The sequence below is a fragment of the Salmo salar genome, chromosome 01 (genome assembly GCF_965601325.2).
Source record: "Salmo salar chromosome 01, fSalSal1, whole genome shotgun sequence".
Classification (NCBI taxonomy): domain Eukaryota; kingdom Metazoa; phylum Chordata; class Actinopteri; order Salmoniformes; family Salmonidae; genus Salmo; species Salmo salar.
The window spans coordinates 178,054,209-178,079,954 of record NC_138291.1 but is presented as its reverse complement, the minus strand read 5'-3'; the positions used below and the strand labels follow the sequence as shown (position 1 = coordinate 178,079,954).

The 25,746-nt window shown below is 40.6% G+C and overlaps 1 protein-coding gene across 4 annotated transcripts in view; it reads right to left on the bottom strand.

Moving 5' to 3' along the window:
• Positions 1–10,392: 10,392 nt before the first annotated feature.
• The window catches only part of LOC106572051 (protein Shroom3), a 199,182-nt gene continuing 183,828 nt past the window's right edge, over positions 10,393–25,746 (bottom strand). For all 4 annotated transcript variants that reach the window (XM_014145854.3, XM_045693924.2, XM_045693929.2 and 1 more), the window contains 3 exons: positions 18,512–18,611; positions 17,172–17,456; positions 10,393–11,671 (listed from right to left, as the gene is read on the bottom strand). In XM_014145854.3, coding sequence (XP_014001329.3) covers positions 11,303–11,671; positions 17,172–17,456; positions 18,512–18,611 — 754 coding nt within the window. In that variant the 3' untranslated portion in view covers positions 10,393–11,302. The remainder of the gene's footprint in view (positions 11,672–17,171; positions 17,457–18,511; positions 18,612–25,746) is intronic.

Sequence of the window (25,746 nt, the reverse complement as noted above, 5' to 3'; positions counted from 1 at the left end):
TTCAAAGGCCTGTCAGAATAGCAATGTATATGACATCATCTGACTAAAGGAAAAGAATCCTCGCTTGGCACCAGGTTGAATATGATGCCAACTGTTCACTAGTTTAAATCCCCAAAGGTTGAGTGTGGTTTATAATGCACGGGTGTTTTACAAGGTTCATTCACCATTTTTGCGGTATTATATTGACACCAAAAAGTTGAATCACAGTTTTCTCTCTTTATGCACTCATGTTTCCAGATGCAGCATGTCCTGAAGTACTAAAACTATTCATTTAATGTCATTCTAAAGCCATTTCCTTAAAGACCAGTGCAGTCAAAATGTATTTTTTTTCCCCGTGTTTTGTATAATATTGTACAACAGCTGATGAAACTAACTGTAAAAGTTTTTTATTTGTTATTTTTTTTAAACAGTGTTATTTCCTGATAGCTGCTGGTTGAAAATACAACATACCCAGGATCTTCTAATCAGCAGGTTTGCATGGGCGGGAGTTTCGGCTTTCCATGGTGACATCACCATGTTTTTAAATTGGTTAATAGGCCAATATCAAGAGTTCCAAACATCTCTGCCAATAACAGCTAGTTTTCAGTTCCCCCCTCCCCACTCAGACCACTCCCAGACACTCCTACCAAATGTGATCTTGTTCCTAGAAAATCTTTTTTAATGGAAATCTATTATAAATCTGTTATTTGTCCCATGCTTCGTAAACAGATGTAGACTAACAGTGAAATGCGTACTTAAAGATACTTTTCTGACAATGCAGAGTTAAAGATACATTTAAACAAGATAAAAACAAGTAAAATACATTAAGGTACTTCATTGTTACCCAGAAATGATTTAATGTTGCTATAAAAACAGCTGCATTGAGGCTTTTTAACCTCTCTTATTATAATTTGTTATTTATTTTGTTTCCAACACTAATATTATAACCTGTGTTGAACATTAACCTGCAGAGAGTGGGTTAACAGGGGTTCTGATCCAAATAGCAGCATATTCCCTATGTATCGCACTGCTCTGGTCAAAAGTAGTCCACTATAAAGGGAATAGGGTGCCATTTTGGATGCTCTTCAGGTGCTGGATTCATACAGTGGATGTAAACAGACATGATAAACAATGCTACATGCCAGCGACGGCTCTGGAGGGTTGGAGGTATGCAAGGGACCAGGGGAGGCTTCAGATCGGGGGTCCCTCTCCTTCCTCGCCCCTCCAGACTGGAGCTCTGGATGTCTACCATGGCGTGGTGGGATCACGGTGGAGAGGAGGTGTCTATGAAAGGCTGTGCTGTGTGTGAGCTGCAGGGCCGGGCTAGGGGCCACTGTGTGGGACTTGATGAGGCATGTCGAGGAAAACGTGTCCTTTGTGTTGCTGTCATGCTGCTACCAGGACGACGCCTTCCTTGTGCCCCAAATGTCACCCTATTCCCTAAATAGTGCACTACTTTTTACCAGAACCGTTGGCACTGGTCAAAAGTAGTCCACTATAAAGGGAATAGGGTGACATTTTTAGGACGCAGCCCCCCCCTTATTGGGAGAATAGGTTCAGTGAGGGCACATTGGGACTGGCCCCCTTTTGAAACTTTTATCTAACTTAACTCAAACTTTAAAGTTGACTTATACAACTTAAAACGAAATAGTTTTGCAGGCCACATTGGCACTATCCAAGTGTAACTGTAATACTCTCAAGGTGAGTCGTAACTTTAATACAGTATGTTTGTGTACATGGAAAGGTCTACATGTTGGGTCTTGTCACTGGGGGAGTGTGTATGGGAGGGTGCTGTGTTTTGCAGGTTATTCAAGACAGCGTTTGTGTGGTTGTATAACTTGGTGAGTTTCAGTTAGGCAATATTACATGTCTGACTACAGCTTTATCTTTCTGTATGAATAAAAGCATGTCATTAATTTCAATATTACATGTCTGACTACAGCTTTATCTTTCTGTATGAATAAAAGCATGTCATTGTATATTAACTGCTATAGTTGTGAGCGTTTCTGATAAACAAGCATGTCTTTTCCTCTCAGCCTGTAATTCAACAACAGGCTGTGTAGTGCAGGAGATAATTAACAGTGGAAGGTTGAGACTGTTACCAGAGGCCTGGTAATACTCTGACACTGTCACGCTATCATGTAACAACACCTACCGGTGTGCTCTCCTGAGGCCAAATAGTTCACTTGGACAGTCCTTAGACCAGTAGCACCATGTTGCAGTGGGACTTGGACAGTCCTTAGACCAGTAGCACCATGTTACAGTGGGACTTGGACAGTCCTTAGACCAGTAGCACCATGTTACAGTGGGACTTGGACAGTCCTTAGACCAGTAGCACCATGTTACAGTGGGACTTGGACAGTCCTTAGACCAGTAGCACCATGTTACAGTGGGACTTGGACAGTCCTTAGACCAGTAGCACCATGTTGCAGTGGGACTTGGACAGTCCTTAGACCAGTAGCACCATGTTACAGTGGGACTTGGACAGTCCTTAGACCAGTAGCACCATGTTACAGTGGGACTTGGACAGTCCTTAGACCAGTAGCACCATGTTACAGTGGGACTTGGACAGTCCTTAGACCAGTAGCACCATGTTACAGTGGGACTTGGACAGTCCTTAGACCAGTAGCACCATGTTGCAGTGGGACTTGGACAGTCCTTAGACCAGTAGCACCATGTTACAGTGGGACTTGGACAGTCCTTAGACCAGTAGCACCATGTTACAGTGGGACTTGGACAGTCCTTAGACCAGTAGCACCATGTTGCAGTGGGACTTGGACAGTCCTTAGACCAGTAGCACCATGTTACAGTGGGACTTGGACAGTCTTTAGACCAGTAGCACCATGTTACAGTGGGACTTGGACAGTCCTTAGACCAGTAGCACCATGTTACAGTGGGACTTGGACAGTCCTTAGACCAGTAGCACCATGTTACAGTGGGACTTGGACAGTCCTTAGACCAGTAGCACCATGTTACAGTGGGACTTGGACAGTCCTTAGACCAGTAGCACCATGTTACAGTGGGACTTGGACAGTCCTTAGACCAGTAGCACCATGTTACAGTGGGACTTGAATGTCCACGACACATTTCCCCAGTCTGTTTGTGTTGTCATGCCTACTCCTTGTCACTAATGTTTAGGTTGAAATGGAGTTGGCAAGAGCACAAACAGATCTAGGACCAGCCTATAGAAGGAGACAACAGATCTGGGATCAGGCTATAGAAGGAGACAACTGATCTGGGACCAGGCTATAGAAGGAGACAACAGATCTGGGACCAGGCTATAGAAGGAGACAACAGATCTGGGACCAGTCTATAGAAGGAGACAACAGATCTAGGACCAGTCTATAGAAGGAGACAACAGATCTGGGACCAGTCTATAGAAGGAGACAACTGATCTGGGACCAGCCTATAGAAGGAGACAACAGATCTGGGATCAGGCTATAGAAGGAGACAACTGATCTGGGACCAGGCTATAGAAGGAGACAACAGATCTAGGACCAGTCTATAGAAGGAGACAACAGATCTAGGACCAGTCTATAGAAGGAGACAACTGATCTGGGACCAGGCTATAGAAGGAGACAACTGATCTGGGACCAGGCTATAGAAGGAGACAACAGATCTGGGATCAGGCTATAGAAGGAGACAACAGATCTGGGATCAGCCTATAGAAGGACACAACAGATCTGGGATCAGGCTATAGAAGGAGACAACAGATCTGGGATCAGGCTATAGAAGGAGACAACTGATCTGGGATCAGGAAAACATTTCCCTTCAGGGACAATAAAGTTGATCTAATCTCATCAATAACATTCTAAGATACAATATGGCTGATGAGTCGAGACGTTTATAGAATAGATAGTCAAAGTACAATTGTCACAAAGGCTCTTTTAAAAATAGATTTATTTTGTAAACGAGGATCTGTTTTCTAATCGGCCTCCTCCTCCTACGTGTCATAAAGCAAGATTAATACATGGAATTTGATTACAGCAACTGTCAAATCTGTTAATTCAGTGGTGTCACAGAAAACGCTATGGAGAAAAAATATGAATGGCACCATTATTGTTGAAAATATTTATGAATATGTGCCTGATTAGGATAAATTAGAATAATCTGTAAATGTTTAAAAGGTGCTCTCAAAAGGATACAACAATATCAATTAGCATAGTACATTTTCTGGGGAGGTGAAAAAGCAAGTCACACAGGAGTTGTCAGACGATGTTTAAATAGTAGGCATGTCACAGATGAACTGACACGACCAACATACAATATCTCAAACCTTCTCAATTTTTTTTTACCCAGATATCCTATGAAGTGATACCACGTCCCATGAGAAAGCTCCACCCACAGTATACATGTACTTACTGGGCAACAACATTCCTAAAGAACATCTAACTACTTCCTAGAAGTCTGGTCATCATGAAGCGCGCCGCCTTGTATCAGAGGAAGACCACGTGACCAGAGGTCAGTTAGAACACCCACTGTAAACTTGCCTCATTCCATCATCATTTTTTCAGTTGAAAAAATATATAAAATGTTTTTTTTTTCTTTCTCATCTACATATTAAAAAGCACAACCACTTACATAATACATACCATTTCTTTTTAATAATATAAATAATTATTGCATTTGCTGTCAATGTCATGGTAGCTTTTGTTTTTCATTAGCTTTCATTTTTGAGTCTGAAACATAAGTATTTGAAGTAATAAAAATAAAAAAAAAAGCCTTAGATTGTGGCTCCATATTCATGTGTTTCAGAGCGTGCTATTGTGTTAAAGAAAACAGACCTATTTCAGGTCTGGTTCCTCCTGACCAATAGGAACAGAATGAGAAATACAAGTCATTCTAGTTCTGTGATTCTGACCAATCAGTAGTTAATCTGCCAAAACAAAGTTCTCAACTGTAGTGATGTGTAAAGGTAGTAGTAATATTTCAACTGATATATATATATATTATATATATTATATATATTATATATATATATATATATATATATATATATATATATATATATATATATATACGGTGAATAAAATGTCTTGGCAGGCAGTTGTACATCCACTACTGTTACACTCAAAACTGTCAATCTGTTCGTATGAATTACACTAGGCACTTCAGCTGTGTATTGAATCAACCAGTCACAACAGAGATATGTGAAGAAGCTGGAGGAACAGAGAAGGCAGAAATAGAGAGAGGCACAAGAACATATCCATCATGCTCACTTCTCATAGTTTGTCTGTCTGTACGGAACAAGGAGACATGAAGTCCCTTTCTCTACAGTTCATCTCTATATGGGGAAAGATGATATCTCTGTCTCTTCTTCATCTGTTGTATGTAGTGTCATTCACCAGTCATATAGTGTTGTATGTAGTGTCATTCACCAGTCATATAGTGTTGTATGTAGTGTCATTCACCAGTCATATAGTGTTGTATGTAGTGTCATTCACCAGTCATATAGTGTTGTATGTAGTGTCATTCACCAGTCATATAGTGTTGTATGTAGTGTCATTCACCAGTCATATAGTGTTGTATGTAGTGTCATTCACCAGTCATATAGTGTTGTATGTAGTGTCATGCACCAGTCATATAGTGTTGTATGTAGTGTCATGCACCAGTCATATAGTGTTGTATGTAGTTTCATTCACCAGTCATATAGTGTTGTATGTAGTGTCATTCACCAGTCATATAGTGTTGTATGTAGTGTCATTCACCAGTCATATAGTGTTGTATGTAGTGTCATTCACCAGTCATATAGTGTTGTATGTAGTGTCATTCACCAGTCATATAGTGTTGTATGTAGTGTCATTCACCAGTCATATAGTGTTGTATGTAGTGTCATTCACCAGTCATATAGTGTTGTATGTAGTGTCATTCACCAGTCATATAGTGTTGTATGTAGTGTCATTCACCAGTCATATAGTGTTGTATGTAGTGTCATTCACCAGTCATATAGTGTTGTATGTAGTGTCATTCACCAGTCATATAGTGTTGTATGTAGTGTCATTCACCAGTCATATAGTGTTGTATGTAGTGTCATTCACCAGTCATATAGTGTTGTATGTAGTTTCATTCACCAGTCATATAGTGTTGTATGTAGTGTCATTCACCAGTCATATAGTGTTGTATGTAGTGTCATTCACCAGTCATATAGTGTTGTATGTAGTGTCATTCACCAGTCATATAGTGTTGTATGTAGTGTCATTCACCAGTCATATAGTGTTGTATGTAGTGTCATTCACCAGTCATATAGTGTTGTATGTAGTGTCATTCACCAGTCATATAGTGTTGTATGTAGTGTCATTCACCAGTCATATAGTGTTGTATGTAGTGTCATTCACCAGTCATATAGTGTTTTATGTAGTGTCATTCACCAGTCATATAGTGTTGTATGTAGTGTCATTCACCAGTCATATAGTGTTGTATGTAGTTTCATTCAACAGTCATATAGTGTTGTATGTAGTGTCATGCACCAGTCATATAGTGTTGTATGTAGTGTCATTCACCAGTCATATAGTGTTGTATGTAGTGTCATTCACCAGTCATATAGTGTTGTATGTAGTGTCATTCACCAGTCATATAGTGTTGTATGTAGTGTCATTCACCAGTCATATAGTGTTTTATGTAGTGTCATTCACCAGTCATATAGTGTTTTATGTAGTGTCATTCACCAGTCATATAGTGTTGTATGTAGTGTCATTCACCAGTCATATAGTGTTTTATGTAGTGTCATTTACCAGTCATATAGTGTTGTATGTAGTGTCATTCACCAGTCATATAGTGTTGTATGTAGTGTCATTCACCAGTCATATAGTGTTGTATGTAGTGTCATTCACCAGTCATATAGTGTTGTATGTAGTGTCATGCACCAGTCATATAGTGTTGTATGTAGTGTCATTCACCAGTCATATAGTGTTGTATGTAGTGTCATTCACCAGTCATATAGTGTTGTATGTAGTTTCATTCACCAGTCATATAGTGTTGTATGTAGTGTCATTCACCAGTCATATAGTGTTGTATGTAGTGTCATGCACCAGTCATATAGTGTTGTATGTAGTGTCATTCACCAGTCATATAGTGTTGTATGTAGTTTCATTCACCAGTCATATAGTGTTGTATGTAGTGTCATTCACCAGTCATATAGTGTTGTATGTAGTGTCATGCACCAGTCATATAGTGTTGTATGTAGTGTCATTCACCAGTCATATAGTGTTGTATGTAGTGTCATTCACCAGTCATATAGTGTTGTATGTAGTGTCATTCACCAGTCATATAGTGTTGTATGTAGTGTCATTCACCAGTCATATAGTGTTGTATGTAGTGTCATTCACCAGTCATATAGTGTTGTATGTAGTGTCATTCACCAGTCATATAGTGTTGTATGTAGTGTCATTCACCAGTCATATAGTGTTGTATGTAGTTTCATTCACCAGTCATATAGTGTTGTATGTAGTGTCATTCACCAGTCATATAGTGTTGTATGTAGTGTCATGCACCAGTCATATAGTGTTGTATGTAGTTTCATTCACCAGTCATATAGTGTTGTATGTAGTGTCATTCACCAGTCATATAGTGTTGTATGTAGTGTCATGCACCAGTCATATAGTGTTGTATGTAGTGTCATTCACCAGTCATATAGTGTTGTATGTAGTGTCATTCACCAGTCATATAGTGTTGTATGTAGTGTCATTCACCAGTCATATAGTGTTGTATGTAGTGTCATTCACCAGTCATATAGTGTTGTATGTAGTGTCATTCACCAGTCATATAGTGTTGTATGTAGTGTCATTCACCAGTCATATAGTGTTGTATGTAGTGTCATTCACCAGTCATATAGTGTTGTATGTAGTTTCATTCACCAGTCATATAGTGTTGTATGTAGTGTCATTCACCAGTCATATAGTGTTGTATGTAGTGTCATGCACCAGTCATATAGTGTTGTATGTAGTGTCATTCACCAGTCATATAGTGTTGTATGTAGTTTCATTCACCAGTCATATAGTGTTGTATGTAGTGTCATTCACCAGTCATATAGTGTTGTATGTAGTGTCATGCACCAGTCATATAGTGTTGTATGTAGTGTCATTCACCAGTCATATAGTGTTGTATGTAGTGTCATTCACCAGTCATATAGTGTTGTATGTAGTGTCATTCACCAGTCATATAGTGTTGTATGTAGTGTCATTCACCAGTCATATAGTGTTGTATGTAGTGTCATTCACCAGTCATATAGTGTTGTATGTAGTTTCATTCACCAGTCATATAGTGTTGTATGTAGTGTCATTCACCAGTCATATAGTGTTGTATGTAGTGTCATTCACCAGTCATATAGTGTTGTATGTAGTGTCATTCACCAGTCATATAGTGTTGTATGTAGTAGTCTTCACCAGTCATATAGTGTTGTATGTAGTGTCATTCACCAGTCATATAGTGTTGTATGTAGTGTCATTCACCAGTCATATAGTGTTGTATGTAGTGTCATTCACCAGTCATATAGTGTTGTATGTAGTGTCATTCACCAGTCATATAGTGTTGTATGTAGTGTCATTCACCAGTCATATAGTGTTGTATGTAGTGTCATTCACCAGTCATATAGTGTTGTATGTAGTGTCATTCACCAGTCATATAGTGTTGTATGTAGTGTCATTCACCAGTCATATAGTGTTGTATGTAGTTTCATTCAACAGTCATATAGTGTTGTATGTAGTGTCATTCACCAGTCATATAGTGTTGTATGTAGTGTCATTCACCAGTCATATAGTGTTGTATGTAGTAGTATTCACCAGTCATATAGTGTTGTATGTAGTGTCATTCACCAGTCATATAGTGTTGTATGTAGTGTCATTCACCAGTCATATAGTGTTGTATGTAGTGTCATTCACCAGTCATATAGTGTTGTATGTAGTGTCATTCACCAGTCATATAGTGTTGTATGTAGTGTCATTCACCAGTCATATAGTGTTGTATGTAGTGTCATTCACCAGTCATATAGTGTTGTATGTAGTTTCATTCAACAGTCATATAGTGTTGTATGTAGTGTCATTCACCAGTCATATAGTGTTGTATGTAGTGTCATTCACCAGTCATATAGTGTTGTATGTAGTGTCATTCACCAGTCATATAGTGTTGTATGTAGTGTCATTCACCAGTCATATAGTGTTGTATGTAGTTTCATTCAACAGTCATATAGTGTTGTATGTAGTGTCATTCACCAGTCATATAGTGTTGTATGTAGTGTCATTCACCAGTCATATAGTGTTGTATGTAGTGTCATTCACCAGTCATATAGTGTTGTATGTAGTGTCATTCACCAGTCATATAGTGTTGTATGTAGTGTCATTCACCAGTCATATAGTGTTGTATGTAGTGTCATTCACCAGTCATATAGTGTTGTATGTAGTGTCATTCACCAGTCATATAGTGTTGTATGTAGTGTCATGCACCAGTCATATAGTGTTGTATGTAGTGTCATTCACCAGTCATATAGTGTTGTATGTAGTAGTATTCACCAGTCATATAGTGTTGTATGTAGTGTCATTCACCAGTCATATAGTGTTGTATGTAGTGTCATTCACCAGTCATATAGTGTTGTATGTAGTGTCATTCACCAGTCATATAGTGTTGTATGTAGTGTCATTCACCAGTCATATAGTGTTGTATGTAGTGTCATTCACCAGTCATATAGTGTTGTATGTAGTGTCATTCACCAGTCATATAGTGTTGTATGTAGTGTCATTCACCAGTCATATAGTGTTGTATGTAGTGTCATTCACCAGTCATATAGTGTTGTATGTAGTGTCATTCACCAGTCATATAGTGTTGTATGTAGTGTCATTCACCAGTCATATAGTGTTGTATGTAGTGTCATTCACCAGTCATATAGTGTTGTATGTAGTGTCATTCACCAGTCATATAGTGTTGTATGTAGTGTCATTCACCAGTCATATAGTGTTGTATGTAGTGTCATTCACCAGTCATATAGTGTTGTATGTAGTGTCATTCACCAGTCATATAGTGTTGTATGTAGTGTCATTCACCAGTCATATAGTGTTGTATGTAGTAGTCTTCACCAGTCATATAGTGTTGTATGTAGTGTCATTCACCAGTCATATAGTGTTGTATGTAGTGTCATTCACCAGTCATATAGTGTTGTATGTAGTGTCATTCACCAGTCATATAGTGTTGTATGTAGTGTCATTCACCAGTCATATAGTGTTGTATGTAGTGTCATTCACCAGTCATATAGTGTTGTATGTAGTGTCATTCACCAGTCATATAGTGTTGTATGTAGTGTCATTCACCAGTCATATAGTGTTGTATGTAGTGTCATTCACCAGTCATATAGTGTTGTATGTAGTGTCATTCACCAGTCATATAGTGTTGTATGTAGTGTCATTCACCAGTCATATAGTGTTGTATGTAGTGTCATTCACCAGTCATATAGTGTTGTATGTAGTGTCATTCACCAGTCATATAGTGTTGTATGTAGTGTCATTCACCAGTCATATAGTGTTGTATGTAGTGTCATTCACCAGTCATATAGTGTTGTATGTAGTGTCATTTACCAGTCATATAGTGTTGTATGTAGTGTCATTCACCAGTCATATAGTGTTGTATGTAGTGTCATTCACCAGTCATATAGTGTTGTATGTAGTGTCATTCACCAGTCATATAGTGTTGTATGTAGTGTCATTCACCAGTCATATAGTGTTGTATGTAGTGTCATTCACCAGTCATATAGTGTTGTATGTAGTGTCATTTACCAGTCATATAGTGTTGTATGTAGTGTCATTCACCAGTCATATAGTGTTGTATGTAGTGTCATTCACCAGTCATATAGTGTTGTATGTAGTAGTATTCACCAGTCATATAGTGTTGTATGTAGTGTCATTCACCAGTCATATAGTGTTGTATGTAGTGTCATTCACCAGTCATATAGTGTTGTATGTAGTGTCATTCACCAGTCATATAGTGTTGTATGTAGTGTCATTTACCAGTCATATAGTGTTGTATGTAGTGTCATTCACCAGTCATATAGTGTTGTATGTAGTGTCATTCACCAGTCATATAGTGTTGTATGTAGTAGTCTTCACCCATTGTACCAGAGACAGCTGCTGTATAGTGTTCCCTGGTAGTGACCAGGGCTGTTATTGTTGTGGTTTACAGGAGTCACAGTGATGTTACAGTGGTGGAGCTGTATAGTGTTCCCTGGTAGTGACCAGGGCTGTTATTGTTGTGGTTTACAGGAGTCACAGTGATGTTACAGTGGTGGAGCTGTATAGTGTTCCCTGGTAGTGACCAGGGCTGTTATTGTTGTGGTTTACAGGAGTCACAGTGATGTTACAGTGGTGGAGCGGACAGTACGGGTAGGACCAAGGTTAGGGCTGGGACCCCTGGGGCCTAACCCTGGGTTGGAGGAGCAGCAGAGCTGGGCCTGGTGGTCCCCAGGAGAGATACTCTCTATCAGCCTGTCGAGCTGCTCGTCCCCATGCTTGATGAGCTCGTCCAGGTGTCTCTGTCGTATCAGGAGGGCAGGTTTCATAGAGACGTAATACTGGTAGTCTCTTAGCTGCGGCCCGGTCAGGTACCCACTCAGGATGTCCAGTACCACACGCTCCCGTCGATCCAGATTCTCCTTCAGCTCCCTGGCATCCTCATGCTGACTACACAGCTGGTGGCGCTTCTGCTGTAAAGACTCCTGAGTTAACAGAGATATATAGATTAGTAAAGATTCCTGAGTTAACAGAGATATATAGATTAGTAAAGACATCCTGGTGCTTCTGCTGTAAAGACTCCTGAGTTAACAGAGATATATAGATTATTAAAGATTCCTGAGTTAACAGAGATATATAGATTAGTAAAGACATCCTGGTGCTTCTGCTGTAAAGACTCCTGAGTTAACAGAGATATATAGATTATTAAAGACTCCTGAGTTAACAGAGATATATAGATTATTAAAGATTCCTGAGTTAACAGAGATATATAGATTAGTAAAGACATCCTGGTGCTTCTGCTGTAAAGACTCCTGAGTTAACAGAGATATATAGATTATTAAAGATTCCTGAGTTAACAGAGATATATAGATTAGTAAAGACATCCTGGGGAGACAGAGGATTCATACTACACTGAACAGAAATATAAATGCAACATGTAAAGTGTTGGTCCCATGTTTCATGAGTTGAAATAAAAGATCACAGAAATGTTCCATACACACAAAAAGCTTATTTCTCTCAAATGTTGTGCACAAATTAGTTTACATCCCTGTTAGTGAACATTTCTGATTTGCCAAGATAATCCATCAACCTGACAGATGTGGCATATCAAGAAGCTGATTAAACAGCATGATCATTACACAGGTGCACCTTGTGCTGGGGACAATAAAAGGCCACGCTAAAATGTGCAGTTTTGTCTCACGACACAATACCACAGATGTCTCAAGTTTTGAGGGAGCGTGCAATTTACATGCTGACTGCAGGAATGTCCGCCAGAGCTGTTGCCAGATAATTGAATGTTCATTTCTCTACCATAAGCCGCCTCCAACATAGTTTTAGAGAACACGTGTAACCACGCCAACCCAGGACCTCCACACTGACTTCTTCACTTACGGGATCATCTGAGACCAGCCACCTAGACAGCTGATGAAACTGAGGAGTATTTCTGTCTGTAATAAAGACCTTTTGTGGGGAAAAACTAATTCTGACAGGCTGGGCCTGGCTGGGCCTGGCTCCCCAGTGGCTGGGACTGGATCCCCAGTGGGTGGGCCCAGGCCCATCCGTGGCTGTGCCCGTGTCCATTCATGTTTATTTATTTTAATTGATTGATTCTCTTATATGAATTGTAACTCAGTAAAATCATTGATATTGTTGCATGTTGCGTTTATATTTTTGTTCTGTATATTACTGATAGAGGATTTATAGATTATTAAAGGCATCCTGGTGCAGAGACTCCTGGGGAGGATATGTGGCCTAGAGATTAGTGACTAAACTACATAGACAGACTGTAGTGGTGCACACAATTACCTGGTACCACCTAGCGAACAGAATCTGACATCTTTAGAAAAACATGAATTGTTATTAGTGAGATAGCTAGGACAATGCATTAGTGAGATAGCTAGGACACTGCAGTTGTGAGATAGCTAGGACACTGTATTAGTGAGATAGCTAGGACACTGCATTAGTGAGATAGCTAGGACACTGCATTAGTGAGATAGCTAGGACACTGCATTAGTGAGATAGCTAGGACACTGCATTAGTGAGATAGCTAGGACAGACATTTACATATCAACCATCTTCAGATGTATGTAGACAATAGTGGTAATAGGGTCCTCAGAGAGGAAGGGGCTAGCGAGAGGGACAACTGGGCTCAATCTCTGTCTTCTCCAGCAGGTGACGTTTTACAAGCGAGGAGTTTTTATACGGAAGTCAGTAGCTAGGTTTCCATCCAATTGGCAACATATTTTCATGTGAATATTCTAAAATATACATTAAATAAAATATGCACATTTTCCCACCAGTGTGTTTCCACCAAACTGACTTGTTGAGGATAGAAATCACAACGTGATGACGTAGCGCACAACAAAATGTATTTTTTTTGCTTAAGTTTTCATGTAACAAATCAGCATCTAGAGTTTCCATTGCATTTTCAACTCAACCAATCATTTTGTCATATATACTCCTGCCCCTGGCTTTCTATAAATTACAAAAAAAATAAGACAATTGTTATTTTGCTAGTTTGCTTAATATAAAGAATTTTAAATTATTTATATTTTTACTTTTACTTTTTATACTTAAGTATATTTTAAACCAAATACTTTTCGACTTTTACTCAAGTAAGAATTTTACTAGGTGACTTTCACTTTTACTTGAGTCATTTTCTATCAAGGTATCTTTTACTCAAGTATGACGGCTGAGTACTTTTTTCCATCACTGCTAATGAGTCTACACGATGAGATTATTACGGGAGAAGAGCCCATAATATTTTGATTTGTCAAACGGCAGTAAAACATAATTTATCGTGTCACCAGAATCAGCCCCTCAATATTTATTGGAAAGGTGCGTCAAACTCATCATAAAAGGTGTCTACTTTGAATACTCTAAAATATATTTTGATTTGTTTAACACTTCTTTGGTTACTACATAATTCTATATGTGTTATTTCATAGTTTTGATGTCTTCACTATTATTCTACAATGTAGAAAATAGTAAAACAATTAAGGAAAAACCCTGGAATGAGTAGGTGTGTCCAAACTTTTCACTGGTACTGTATATTCCTAAATATTTAAAATGGGAAAAGATTGGGGTACCATAAACCATCAGGGTCTTCAGAGGCAGTATGGCTGATTTGGTTCAATTTATTTTATAACTTGAGATGGAGCTGAATTTGTCTATGATCTTCAGAGCTGTTAGGAAGGATTGAGATCCATCGTCTAGATGAAGTAAGTTATCATCGGCGTATAATGAAATGACGTGATCCATAGAATTGAGAGATATTGATGACTTTCTTTCGATTGTCGAATTGCCTGGGCCAAGGGCTCCATAGACAATAGAAATAGCAGAGGTGAAATGGGATCACCTTGCCTGCTACTACTAGTTATTCTGAACGGAACAGAGCAGGTATCGCCTGTTATTACTAAGGCTGAGGGATTGGCATATAGTATTTTAATCATATTAATGAAATTGGAGCCAAGTCCCAGAGATATGACCGTTCTAGTCTATCAAAAGCTTTTTCTACGTCGAGAGATAGACCTGCCCAAGGAGCTGTTTCTGAAGAAGCATGCAGCATATGTAACAGTAGACGGAGGTTAACTGAGGAGAATCGTTTTTTAACAAACCCGCTTTGGTCCAGCTGTACCAATTTGAGTAAGAAAGTTTAGAGATGACAGAATTTTAGAAAATAGTTCAATATATGTTTATCAAAGATAGAGGGCGATACTGAAAACGGTTGGTGGCGTCCTTCCCTTTTAGCCATTGCAAATGTCTGTGTTAATCATCTCAACTAGCAGTGGACCTAACTGGTTCCAACATTTTAAATAGACCTCAGGAGGAATGAATTTTGCGTATATTCATGTTATCCAATGCCCTTTTTAGTTCATGGAAAGAGATGTGGGCTCCCAGCAAACCCGGCTTCCTCAGTTGAGAGAAAAATAGTTCTTATATCTTGAAAAAAAATCACAATCTGGCTTGGTGTGGATTTACAATCAGAGGTGTACAATTCTTTATAGATACGAGAGAAATCCTTGGTTCAGATAGTAATTCACCTGATTCATATTCAATAGTTGTGTTTCTTGGAACATTGCCATATCAATATGGTTTCTTGCTAGGATATCGAGACAGCTGGAACGTTTAATAGACGAATTTAGGCCTTTCACATTCCAAGAGAGAATAGCTAGCTTTGCCATTGTATCACTTTATATCAGAGGTGTGCCTGTTATCACACTCGTATCTGCCCTCTCATTGGCTAGAATGGTCCCACCGGATCTTGCCTACCGGCTGCCTTCCATTTTTGAAGACATTTATTTTCATTGTTAGAGCGGCCACTAAAGTATCTAGCCAATATAATGGATAATCTGTGGTAACCTAGACGCGACTCACATGATTTGGAGTAAAGTGTAGCCAGATCATTGAGCCAGACCCAGTGGGTTTCCGCTAGCTTCCATAGCCGCAAAGTCAGATTCCAGAGCCGCAAAGTAAAAATGTGCTTAAAAATAATAATTTAAGGTTAGGGTTAGGCATAAGGTTTACAGTGTGGATAAATGTAGGGTTATGTTTAGGATTAAAATGACTTTTTAAAAAGATACATTGTAGAAATGTGCGGGGTTTAGTGATAATTCTGACTTTGTGACGACCAGACGAGTGATGGGGCGCATCGAGTATTCACTGCCATTGAACCATCTGCCGTTTGAAGACAGCTCATTTGAACGACTGGACTACCAGAACCAAACCGTTAAAGGTATATCTTTGCGAAAGGTAAACTGGAGTAGGTGAATTACTCTGGCTTTATCAAATACCTGGGTGGTGACTATTTGGTTGTAGCTACAGCTGTTTAAAATGCCAAAATTAGCTTTTGCATCTCCCTTCAGACGAGCCTTTTTCGCTGTGTACCGGAAGCCAATAGGCTACTTTCTGACTAGCTAACACCCATTTTGGTTGGACTTCATTGTGAGACTGAGTGGCTAGCTATAACTTGTTACCAACCATATGTTATTCTCAACAACACTATTCTGTGCTGCTGTAATGTAAAGTGCAACCCATTTTTTAAGAAAACGGCTTCATTTTCCTCCATTTTGAAGTCTGTCAGTTGTCTGCTTTCAACTTTTGTATTCTCAGTCTGGGAACATGGTTGTTGTATGTGAACATGGTATGTCATTTATTCTAAATTGTAGAAATGTTTTGATGTCAAACGTGACAAATTCATAACATCTATCTGTTGTCAACAGACTACTTTCTGGCATGGTGTTTTTCCTCGTGGGGTTTATCAGCCCTCCGAACCCAGTTCTCTGTGTATAGAGCCCCATCTGGTGGACAAAAGCAGTACTGCACCAGCAGACTTGAAAGAGGACCGCTTATGAGTATAAATAGGACGTGAAAGAGGTTCTTTTGAGCTGGAAGCATAGTATCTATTGCTAAATGAAATGACATGTTAACTCTGTCATGTTCCTTCATTAAGGGAGAGTGGCCATGATACCATGATGTCATGTATCCTTAACACTCAGCAGCCAAGCAAAGGAGCCGGCCTCAGGCTGATAGATGGGACTAAAACAAAGGAGCCGGCCTCAGGCTGATAGATGGGACTAAAACAAAGGAGCCGGCCTCAGGCTGATAGATGGGACTAAAACAAAGGAGCCGGCCTCAGGCTGATAGATGGGACTAAAACAAAGGAGCCGGCCTCAGGCTGATAGATGGGACTAAAACAAAGGAGCCAGCCTCAGGCTGATAGATGGGACTAAAACAAAGACTCCTGAGATGTTATGAAGGTAACTTGCAGTGTTCGGCTTAGTCTAATTTCCTGCTCTGTGCTGCAGAGAGAGAAACATTCTTTACACAGCACTTCGATACAGCTACGACCGAAAGTGACTTTTTCATAGCAGGTTAGGAGAATTCGGTTAAGGTTAGGGAAAATGTTCTCCTAACCTGCTACAGAATATTACTTCCGGTCGTAGCTGAAAAGAGTGTGCCCCGTGCTGTAGTTGAATATCTCACCCTCTCCTCTGCGCTGTCCTCTGCCTCTTCCTCTCTGTCCAGGGCATAGAGAGCGTTATGGACCCGGGCCAGCCGGCCACACAGAGACATCAACAAGTTTACTATCTTATCCAGGTCCCCAATGAACATCCTGTACTTCTCCTTCTCATTGGGCTTACAGCGCTCCTGGACCAGGTTCTCCATGTGGCCCCCTAGGGCCCGGAACCGCCTCTGCTCCTCACCCAGAACCTCTCTCTCCTCTCGGAGTGAGGCAACGCTAAGGGTCAGAGCCTGGAGTAGCTCCACCTAGTGGGTGGGAGGAGAGGAGAAGTTAGCACCGACAATGTATATGTATGTCTATTGTTAGCATAACAGTCTCTGAATGGTCTACCTCTCCTCTTTACCCAGAGATATGTACATCTCCTGAATGGTCTACCTCTCCTCTTTACCCAGAGATATGTACATCTCCTGAATGGTCTACCTCTCCTCTTTACCCAGAGATATGTACATCTCCTGAATGGTCTACCTCTCCTCTTTACCCAGAGATATGTACATCTCCTGAATGGTCTACCTCTCCTCTTTACCCAGAGATATGTACATCTCCTGAATGGTCTACCTCTCCTCTTTACCCAGAGATATGTACATCTCCTGAATGGTCTACCTCTCCTCTTTACCCAGAGATATGTACATCTCCTGAATGGTCTACCTCTCCTCTTTACCCAGAGATATGTACATCTCCTGAATGGTCTACCTCTCCTCTTTACCCAGAGATATGTACATCTCCTGAATGGTCTACCTCTCCTCTTTACCCAGAGATATGTACATCTCCTGAATGGTCTACCTCTCCTCTTTACCCAGAGATATGTACATCTCCTGAATGGTCTACCTCTCCTCTTTACCCAGGGATATGTACATCTCCTGAATGGTCTACCTCTCCTCTTTACCCAGAGATATGTACATCTCCTGAATGGTCTACCTCTCCTCTTTACCCAGAGATATGTACATCTCCTGAATGGTCTACCTCTCCTCTTTACCCAGAGATATGTACATCTCCTGAATGGTCTACCTCTCCTCTTTACCCAGAGATATGTACATCTCCTGAATGGTCTACCTCTCCTCTTTACCCAGAGATATGTACATCTCCTGAATGGTCTACCTCTCCTCTTTACCCAGAGATATGTACATCTCCTGAATGGTCTACCTCTCCTCTTTACCCAGAGATATGTACATCTCCTGAATGGTCTAATCATGAGGACCATAGGTTGGATGGTCATTTTTTTTGGTCTTCAATTTTCCTTTTAATTGAGATGGATGTTATATCAGTTAATTTAAAGATGAATGTAAGGTATTAAAGTTCAGACCTTTTTCTGATTGAGGTCTGCCTCATCCAGATCTATTCCTCTTCCCCCCTCTGTTTTTTGCAGCAGACCAGGTCCTGTAGAACAGACGCCATCTTGACTTCTACAAAAAAAAGAGACAAGAATGTGAGTAATAGTTAGCATTACTACCACTTGAATACACTGAAACTCCCGACTGAAACTGACATATACAAGCAGTACGCGATAAACAGTACGCAATAAACAGTACGCAACAAGCAGTACGCAACAAGCAGTACGCAATAAGCAGTACGCAATAAACAGTACGCAATAAACAGTACGCGACAAGCAGTACACAGCAAGCAGTACGCAATAAGCAGTACGCAATAAACAGTACGCGACAAGCAGTACGCAACAAGCAGTACGCAACAAGCAGTACGCAACAAGCAGTACGCAACAAGCAGTACACAGTAAGCAACAAGCAGTACGCAGTAAGCAACAAGCAGTACACAGTAAGCAACAAGCAGTACGCAGTAAGCAACAAGCAGTACACAACAAGCAGTACACAGTAAGCAACAAGCAGTACGCAGTAAGCAACAAGCAGTACGCAGTAAGCAACAAGCAGTACACAACAAGCAGTACACAGTAAGCAACAAGCAGTACGCAGTAAGCAACAAGCAGTACACAACAAGCAGTAAGCGACAAACAGTACACAACAAGCAGTAAGCAACAAGCAGTACACAGTAAGCAACAAGCAGTACGCAGTAAGCAACAAGCAGTACACAGTAAGCAACAAGCAGTACGCAGTAAGCAACAAGCAGTACACAGTAAGCAACAAGCAGTACACAGTAAGCAACAAGCAGTACACAGTAAGCAACAAGCAGTACACAACAAGCAGTAAGCGACAAACAGTACACAACAAGCAGTAAGCAACAAGCAGTACACAGTAAGCAACAAGCAGTAAGCGACAAGCAGTAAGCAACAAGCAGTACACAGTAAGCAACACGCAGTAAGAAACAAGCAGTAAGCAATAAGCAGTATGCAACAAGCAGTAAGAAACAAGCAGTAAGCAATAAGCAGTAAGAAACAAGCAGTAAGCAATAAGCAGTAAGCAACAAGCAGTAAGCAATAAGCAGTATGCAACAAGCAGTACGCAACAAGCAGTACGCAACAAGCAGTAATCAACCAGCAATAAGCAGTAAGAAACAAGCAGTAAGCAATAAGCAGTAAGAAACAAGCAGTAAGCAACAAGCAGTAAGAAACAAGCAGTAAGAAACAAGCAGTAAGCAATAAGCAGTAAGAAACAAGCAGTAAGAAACAAGCAGTACACAGCAAGCAGTACGCAATAAGCAGTAAGCAATAAGCAGTACGCAACAAGCAGTACGCAACAAGCAGTACGCAACAAGCAGTACACAGTAAGCAACAAGCAGTAAGAAACAAGCAGTACGCAACAAGCAGTACACAGTAAGCAACAAGCAGTACGCAGTAAGCAACAAGCAGTACACAGTAAGCAACAAGCAGTACGCAGTAAGCAACAAGCAGTACGCAGTAAGCAACAAGCAGTACACAGTAAGAAACAAGCAGTAAGAAACAAGCAGTACACAGTAAGAAACAAGCAGTAAGAAACAAGCAGTACGCAGTAAGCAACAAGCAGTACGCAGTAAGCAACAAGCAGTACACAGTAAGAAACAAGCAGTAAGAAACAAGCAGTAAGAAACAATCAGTACGCAACAAGCAGTACGCAATAAGCAGTAAGCAATAAGCAGTACGCAACAAGCAGTACGCAACAAGCAGTAATCAACCAGCAACAAGCAGTAAGCAATAAGCAGTACGCAACAAGCAGTAATCAACCAGCAACAAGCAGTAAGCAATAAGCAGTAAGCAACAAGCAGTAATCAACCAGCAACAAGCAGTAAGCAATAAGCAGTACGCAACAAGCAGTACGCAACAAGCAGTACGCAATAAGCAGTACGCAATAAGCAGTAAGCAATAAGCAGTACGCAACAAGCAGTAAGCAATAAGCAGTACGCAATAAGCAGTAAGCAATAAGCAGTACGCAACAAGCAGTAAGCAATAAGCAGTACGCAATAAGCAGTAAGAAACAAGCAGTAAGCAATAAGCAACAAGCAGTACGCAATAAGCAGTACGCAACAAGCAGTACGCAATAATCAACCAGCAACAAGCAGCACGCAGAAGCAGCATGCAGTACTCAACAAGCAGGAAGCACTAGTCTGTTGAATAGTGTGTGAGATGCCAAAACAATTATTGTGGTATTCCAGGTGTGTGTGTTATTCAGTTGAAACTCACTCAAGCGCGTACATGCACGCATGCAGGTACACACACACACACACACACACACACACACACACACACACATACACACACACATACACACACACACACACACACACACACACACACACACACACACACACACACACACACACACATACACACACACACACACACACACACACACACACACACACACACACACACACACACACACACACACACACACACACACACACACACACACACACACACACACACACCACCCTGCTATGAGGAATAAGCTCTGACTGGTCTGTCTTCATGACTGGCCTATTTTGCAGGACAGACACGGACAGGCAGAATAGAATGTTGTGAAAAAAAACAATATTCCACCGTAGAATGGGGTCACATGTAATCAACCTAATCCTCCTCAGAGAATAAGATGGTTGGAACTGTGACACCACACAATATAAAATAACTGTCCCCCTGAATCTGCTTTAATATAATACAGTTAATATTGAAACATGTTTTTTGATACAAGTTCACAACATGTCTTCCATACATTCATTATCCTAAAACCCAACAGAGAATGTCAAGAATATCATTGTGCATATGTTTCTTTGTTAAACAATAATTGCCTTTCTAGGCCAAATAATAATAGTAGTATTGTATTTAATACATTTATAGAATAGGATCTGAGACTTCTTTACAACAGAAAAAGGAAGGACATTTTGTTCTTCGACCTTCAATATTAAACCATTTCAGTAGAGGACAGTGTTGCCACTCTTTAACCAAGCCAGACTCACTGTATGTTACATATCTCAGTAGAGGGCAGTGTTGCCACTCTTTAACCAAGCCAGACTCACTGTATGTTACATATCTCAGTAGAGGGCAGTGTTGCCACTCTTTAACCAAGCCAGACTCACTGTATGTTACATATCTCAGTAGAGGGCAGTGTTGCCACTCTTTAACCAAGCCAGACTCACTGTATGTTACATATCTCAGTAGAGGGCAGTGTTGCCACTCTTTAACCAAGCCAGACTCACTGTATGTTACATATCTCAGTAGAGGGCAGTGTTGCCACTCTTTAACCAAGCCAGACTCACTGTATGTTACATATCTCAGTAGAGGGCAGTGTTGCCACTCTTTAACCAAGCCAGACTCACTGTATGTTACATATCTCAGTAGAGGGCAGTGTTGCCACTCTTTAACCAAGCCAGACTCACTGTATGTTACATATCTCAGTAGAGGGCAGTGTTGCCACTCTTTAACCAAGCCAGACTCACTGTATGTTACATATCTCAGAAGAGGGCAGTGTTGCCACTCTTTAACCAAGCCAGACTCACTGTATGTTACATATCTCAGTAGAGGGCAGTGTTGCCACTCTTTAACCAAGCCAGACTCACTGTATGTTACATATCTCAGAAGAGGGCAGTGTTGCCACTCTTTAACCAAGCCAGACTCACTGTATGTTACATATCTCAGTAGAGGGCAGTGTTGCCACTCTTTAACCAAGCCAGACTCACTGTATGTTACATATCTCAGTAGAGGGCAGTGTTGCCACTCTTTAACCAAGCCAGACTCACTGTATGTTACATATCTCAGTAGAGGGCAGTGTTGCCACTCTTTAACCAAGCCAGACTCACTGTATGTTACATATCTCAGTAGAGGGCAGTGTTGCCACTCTTTAACCAAGCCAGACTCACTGTATGTTACATATCTCAGAAGAGGGCAGTGTTGCCACTCTTTAACCAAGCCAGACTCACTGTACCTTACATATCTCAGTAGAGGGCAGTGTTGCCACTCTTTAACCAAGCCAGACTCACTGTATGTTACATATCTCAGTAGAGGGCAGTGTTGCCACTCTTTAACCAAGCCAGACTCACTGTATGTTACATATCTCAGTAGAGGGCAGTGTTGCCACTCTTTAACCAAGCCAGACTCACTGTATGTTACATATCTCAGAAGAGGGCAGTGTTGCCACTCTTTAACCAAGCCAGACTCACTGTATGTTACATATCTCAGTAGAGGGCAGTGTTGCCACTCTTTAACCAAGCCAGACTCACTGTATGTTACATATCTCAGTAGAGGGCAGTGTTGCCACTCTTTAACCAAGCCAGACTCACTGTATGTTACATATCTCAGAAGAGGGCAGTGTTGCCACTCTTTAACCAAGCCAGACTCACTGTACCTTACATATCTCAGAAGAGGGCAGTGTTGCCACTCTTTAACCAAGCCAGACTCACTGTACCTTACATATCTCAGTAGAGGGCAGTGTTGCCACTCTTTAACCAAGCCAGACTCACTGTATGTTACATATCTCAGTAGAGGGCAGTGTTGCCACTCTTTAACCAAGCCAGACTCACTGTATGTTACATATCTCAGAAGAGGGCAGTGTTGCCACTCTTTAACCAAGCCAGACTCACTGTACCTTACATATCTCAGTAGAGGGCAAGTGGTGTTCAGCTTCCACAGACCCAGAGTCCGTATGACATGATCTGAAACATCGTCTGACTCCAACATGGGGACAGAGTTCTACACTACAGACAGTATATCAGCAGCTCTCAGCAGTTCTCAGGCCTTGAAAATCGTGTGAGATATGATATCCTTTCCCTTGTTCATGACCAGAGTATTGTGGGGGTGATAGCCCCTATAATATATAGGCATTGATTGAAGCTCAATGGTAAATTAAAATCTCTGACACCAATCTTGATGAAAATGTGCAAATCAACTTGGAGGAACACACTCCTCCCTCCCGCCTCTTGTCATGAGCCGTCCGTCCGTTACTGAGAACCAAAGTTGATATTATCATTTTTCTTAAGAGTGTTTTACACTTATCTAATGACTTTCTGTTTCTCGGCGGGTGTTTCTCGGCGGGTGTTTCTCGGCGGGTGTTTCTCGGCGGGTGTTTCTCGGCAGGTGTTTCTCAGCAGTATTTGTATCAGAAGTTACCAAAATTACTCTTGACAATCCACAGGGTTGTTTTTTTCTGTTTAATCTCAGTGCTACCACACCTGATTCTACTACTGTTCATCAAGGCCTCAGCTGTTCATTAAGACCTCAGCTGTTCATCAAGACCTCAGCTGTTCATTAAGACCTCAGCTGTTCATCAAGGCCTCAGCTGTTTATCAAGACCTCAGCAGTTCATTAATACCTCAGCTGTTCATTAAGACCTCAGCTGTTCATCAAGGCCTCAGCTGTTCATCAAGGCCTCAGCTGTTCATCAAGGCCTCAGCTGTTTATCAAGGCCTCAGCTGTTTATCAAGGCCTCAGCTGCTTATCAAGGCCTCAGCTGTTCATTAAGACCTCAGCTGTTCATTAAGACCTCAGCTGTTCATTAAGGCCTCAGCTGTTCATTAAGACCTCAGCTGTTCATTAAGACCTCAGCTGTTCATTAAGACCTCAGCTGTTCATCAAGGCCTCAGCTGTTCATTAAGGCCTCAGCTGTTCATTAAGACCTCAGCTGTTCATTAAGAGCTGTTCATCAAGAGCTGTTCATCAAGGCCTCAGCTGTTCATCAAGGCCTCAGCTGTTCATTAAGGCCAAGGCTGTTCATTAAGACCTCAGCTGTTCATCAAGGCCTCAGCTGTTCATCAAGGCCTCAGCTGTTCATCAAGACCTCAGCTGTTCATCAAGGCCTCAGCTGTTCATCAAGACCTCAGCTGTTCATCAAGACCTCAGCTGTTCATCAAGACCTCAGCTGTTCATTAAGACCTCAGGTGTTCAAGACCATGAATAGTAGAATCAGGTGTGGTAGAACTGGGCTTGAACAGAAAAGGCCTGTATAAACCTGTAGCTTGTCAAGAGCAATTGTGGCCATCACTGAATTGTATTTATAAAGTTGTCTATATCTGATGAATGTACATTTGGTTGTAAATGTTATATTTAGTGATAACTCACCTTTTGTTTACAGGTAATGTAGTACTAGACCTTCTTCAGTAAACTTTAAGGTACATTTTCATGTGAATAGTTAAAGGGTACATGTTGATTATTTGTGTATTTTCCAGGAGCTTGCTCGATTGTCTTAAGAGAGATCTGGGAAAAAGTTTCCAGTTTACTCCATATTGGCTTAAAATGGGTTTCTGTGTTTTCCTTTCCCAATCAGCTGTTAATATTAAATAAATACTAACAACTACATTATTTCTGTTGCCATTTCACATTATTGTTTACTTTTACTTAACTTGTATTTCTGTATTATAATGTTGTGTAATAATGTTCCATAATCACCTTCCGGTGTTAAAAAAAAACATGGAAATTAAAAATAAATGAAGTTTTAAGGCATTGGTCTGAAGCCGATAAAAAAGGAAATTCACATGAGCACCACAATGCCTACTGCACCCATGCTCTACCAAGGTTTTCCAGCACACAGCACACAGCTTTACTACAGTAGCTATGTTAGTATTGTACTTCAGACTATACTGAACAAAAATATAAACGCAACATGTAAAGTGTTGGTCCCATGTTTCCTGAGCTGAAATAAAAGATAACAGAAATGTTCCAAAGCTTATTTCTCTAAAATCTGGTGCACAAATTAGTTTACATCCTTGTTAGTGAGCGTTTTTGCTTTGCCAAGATAATGCATCCACCTGACAAGTGTGGCATATCAAGAAGCCCATTAAACAGCATGATCATTACACAGGTGCACCTCGTGCTGGGGACAATAAAAGGCCACTCCAAAATGTGCAGTTTTGTTACACAACACAATGCCACAGATGTCTCAAGTTTTGAGGGAGCATTCAACTGGCATGCTGACTCCAGCAATGTCCACCAGAGCTGTTGCCAGATAATTGAATGTCCATTTCTCTACCTTAAGCCACCTCCAACATCGTTTTAGAGAATTTTGAAGTACGTCCAATCGGCCTCACACACACAGACCACGTGTAACCACGCCAGCTCATGACCTCCACATCCGGCTTCTTCACCTGCGGGACCGTCTGAGACCAGCCACCCGGACAGCTGATGAAACTGTGGGTTTGCACAACTGAAAAATTTCTGCACAAACTGTC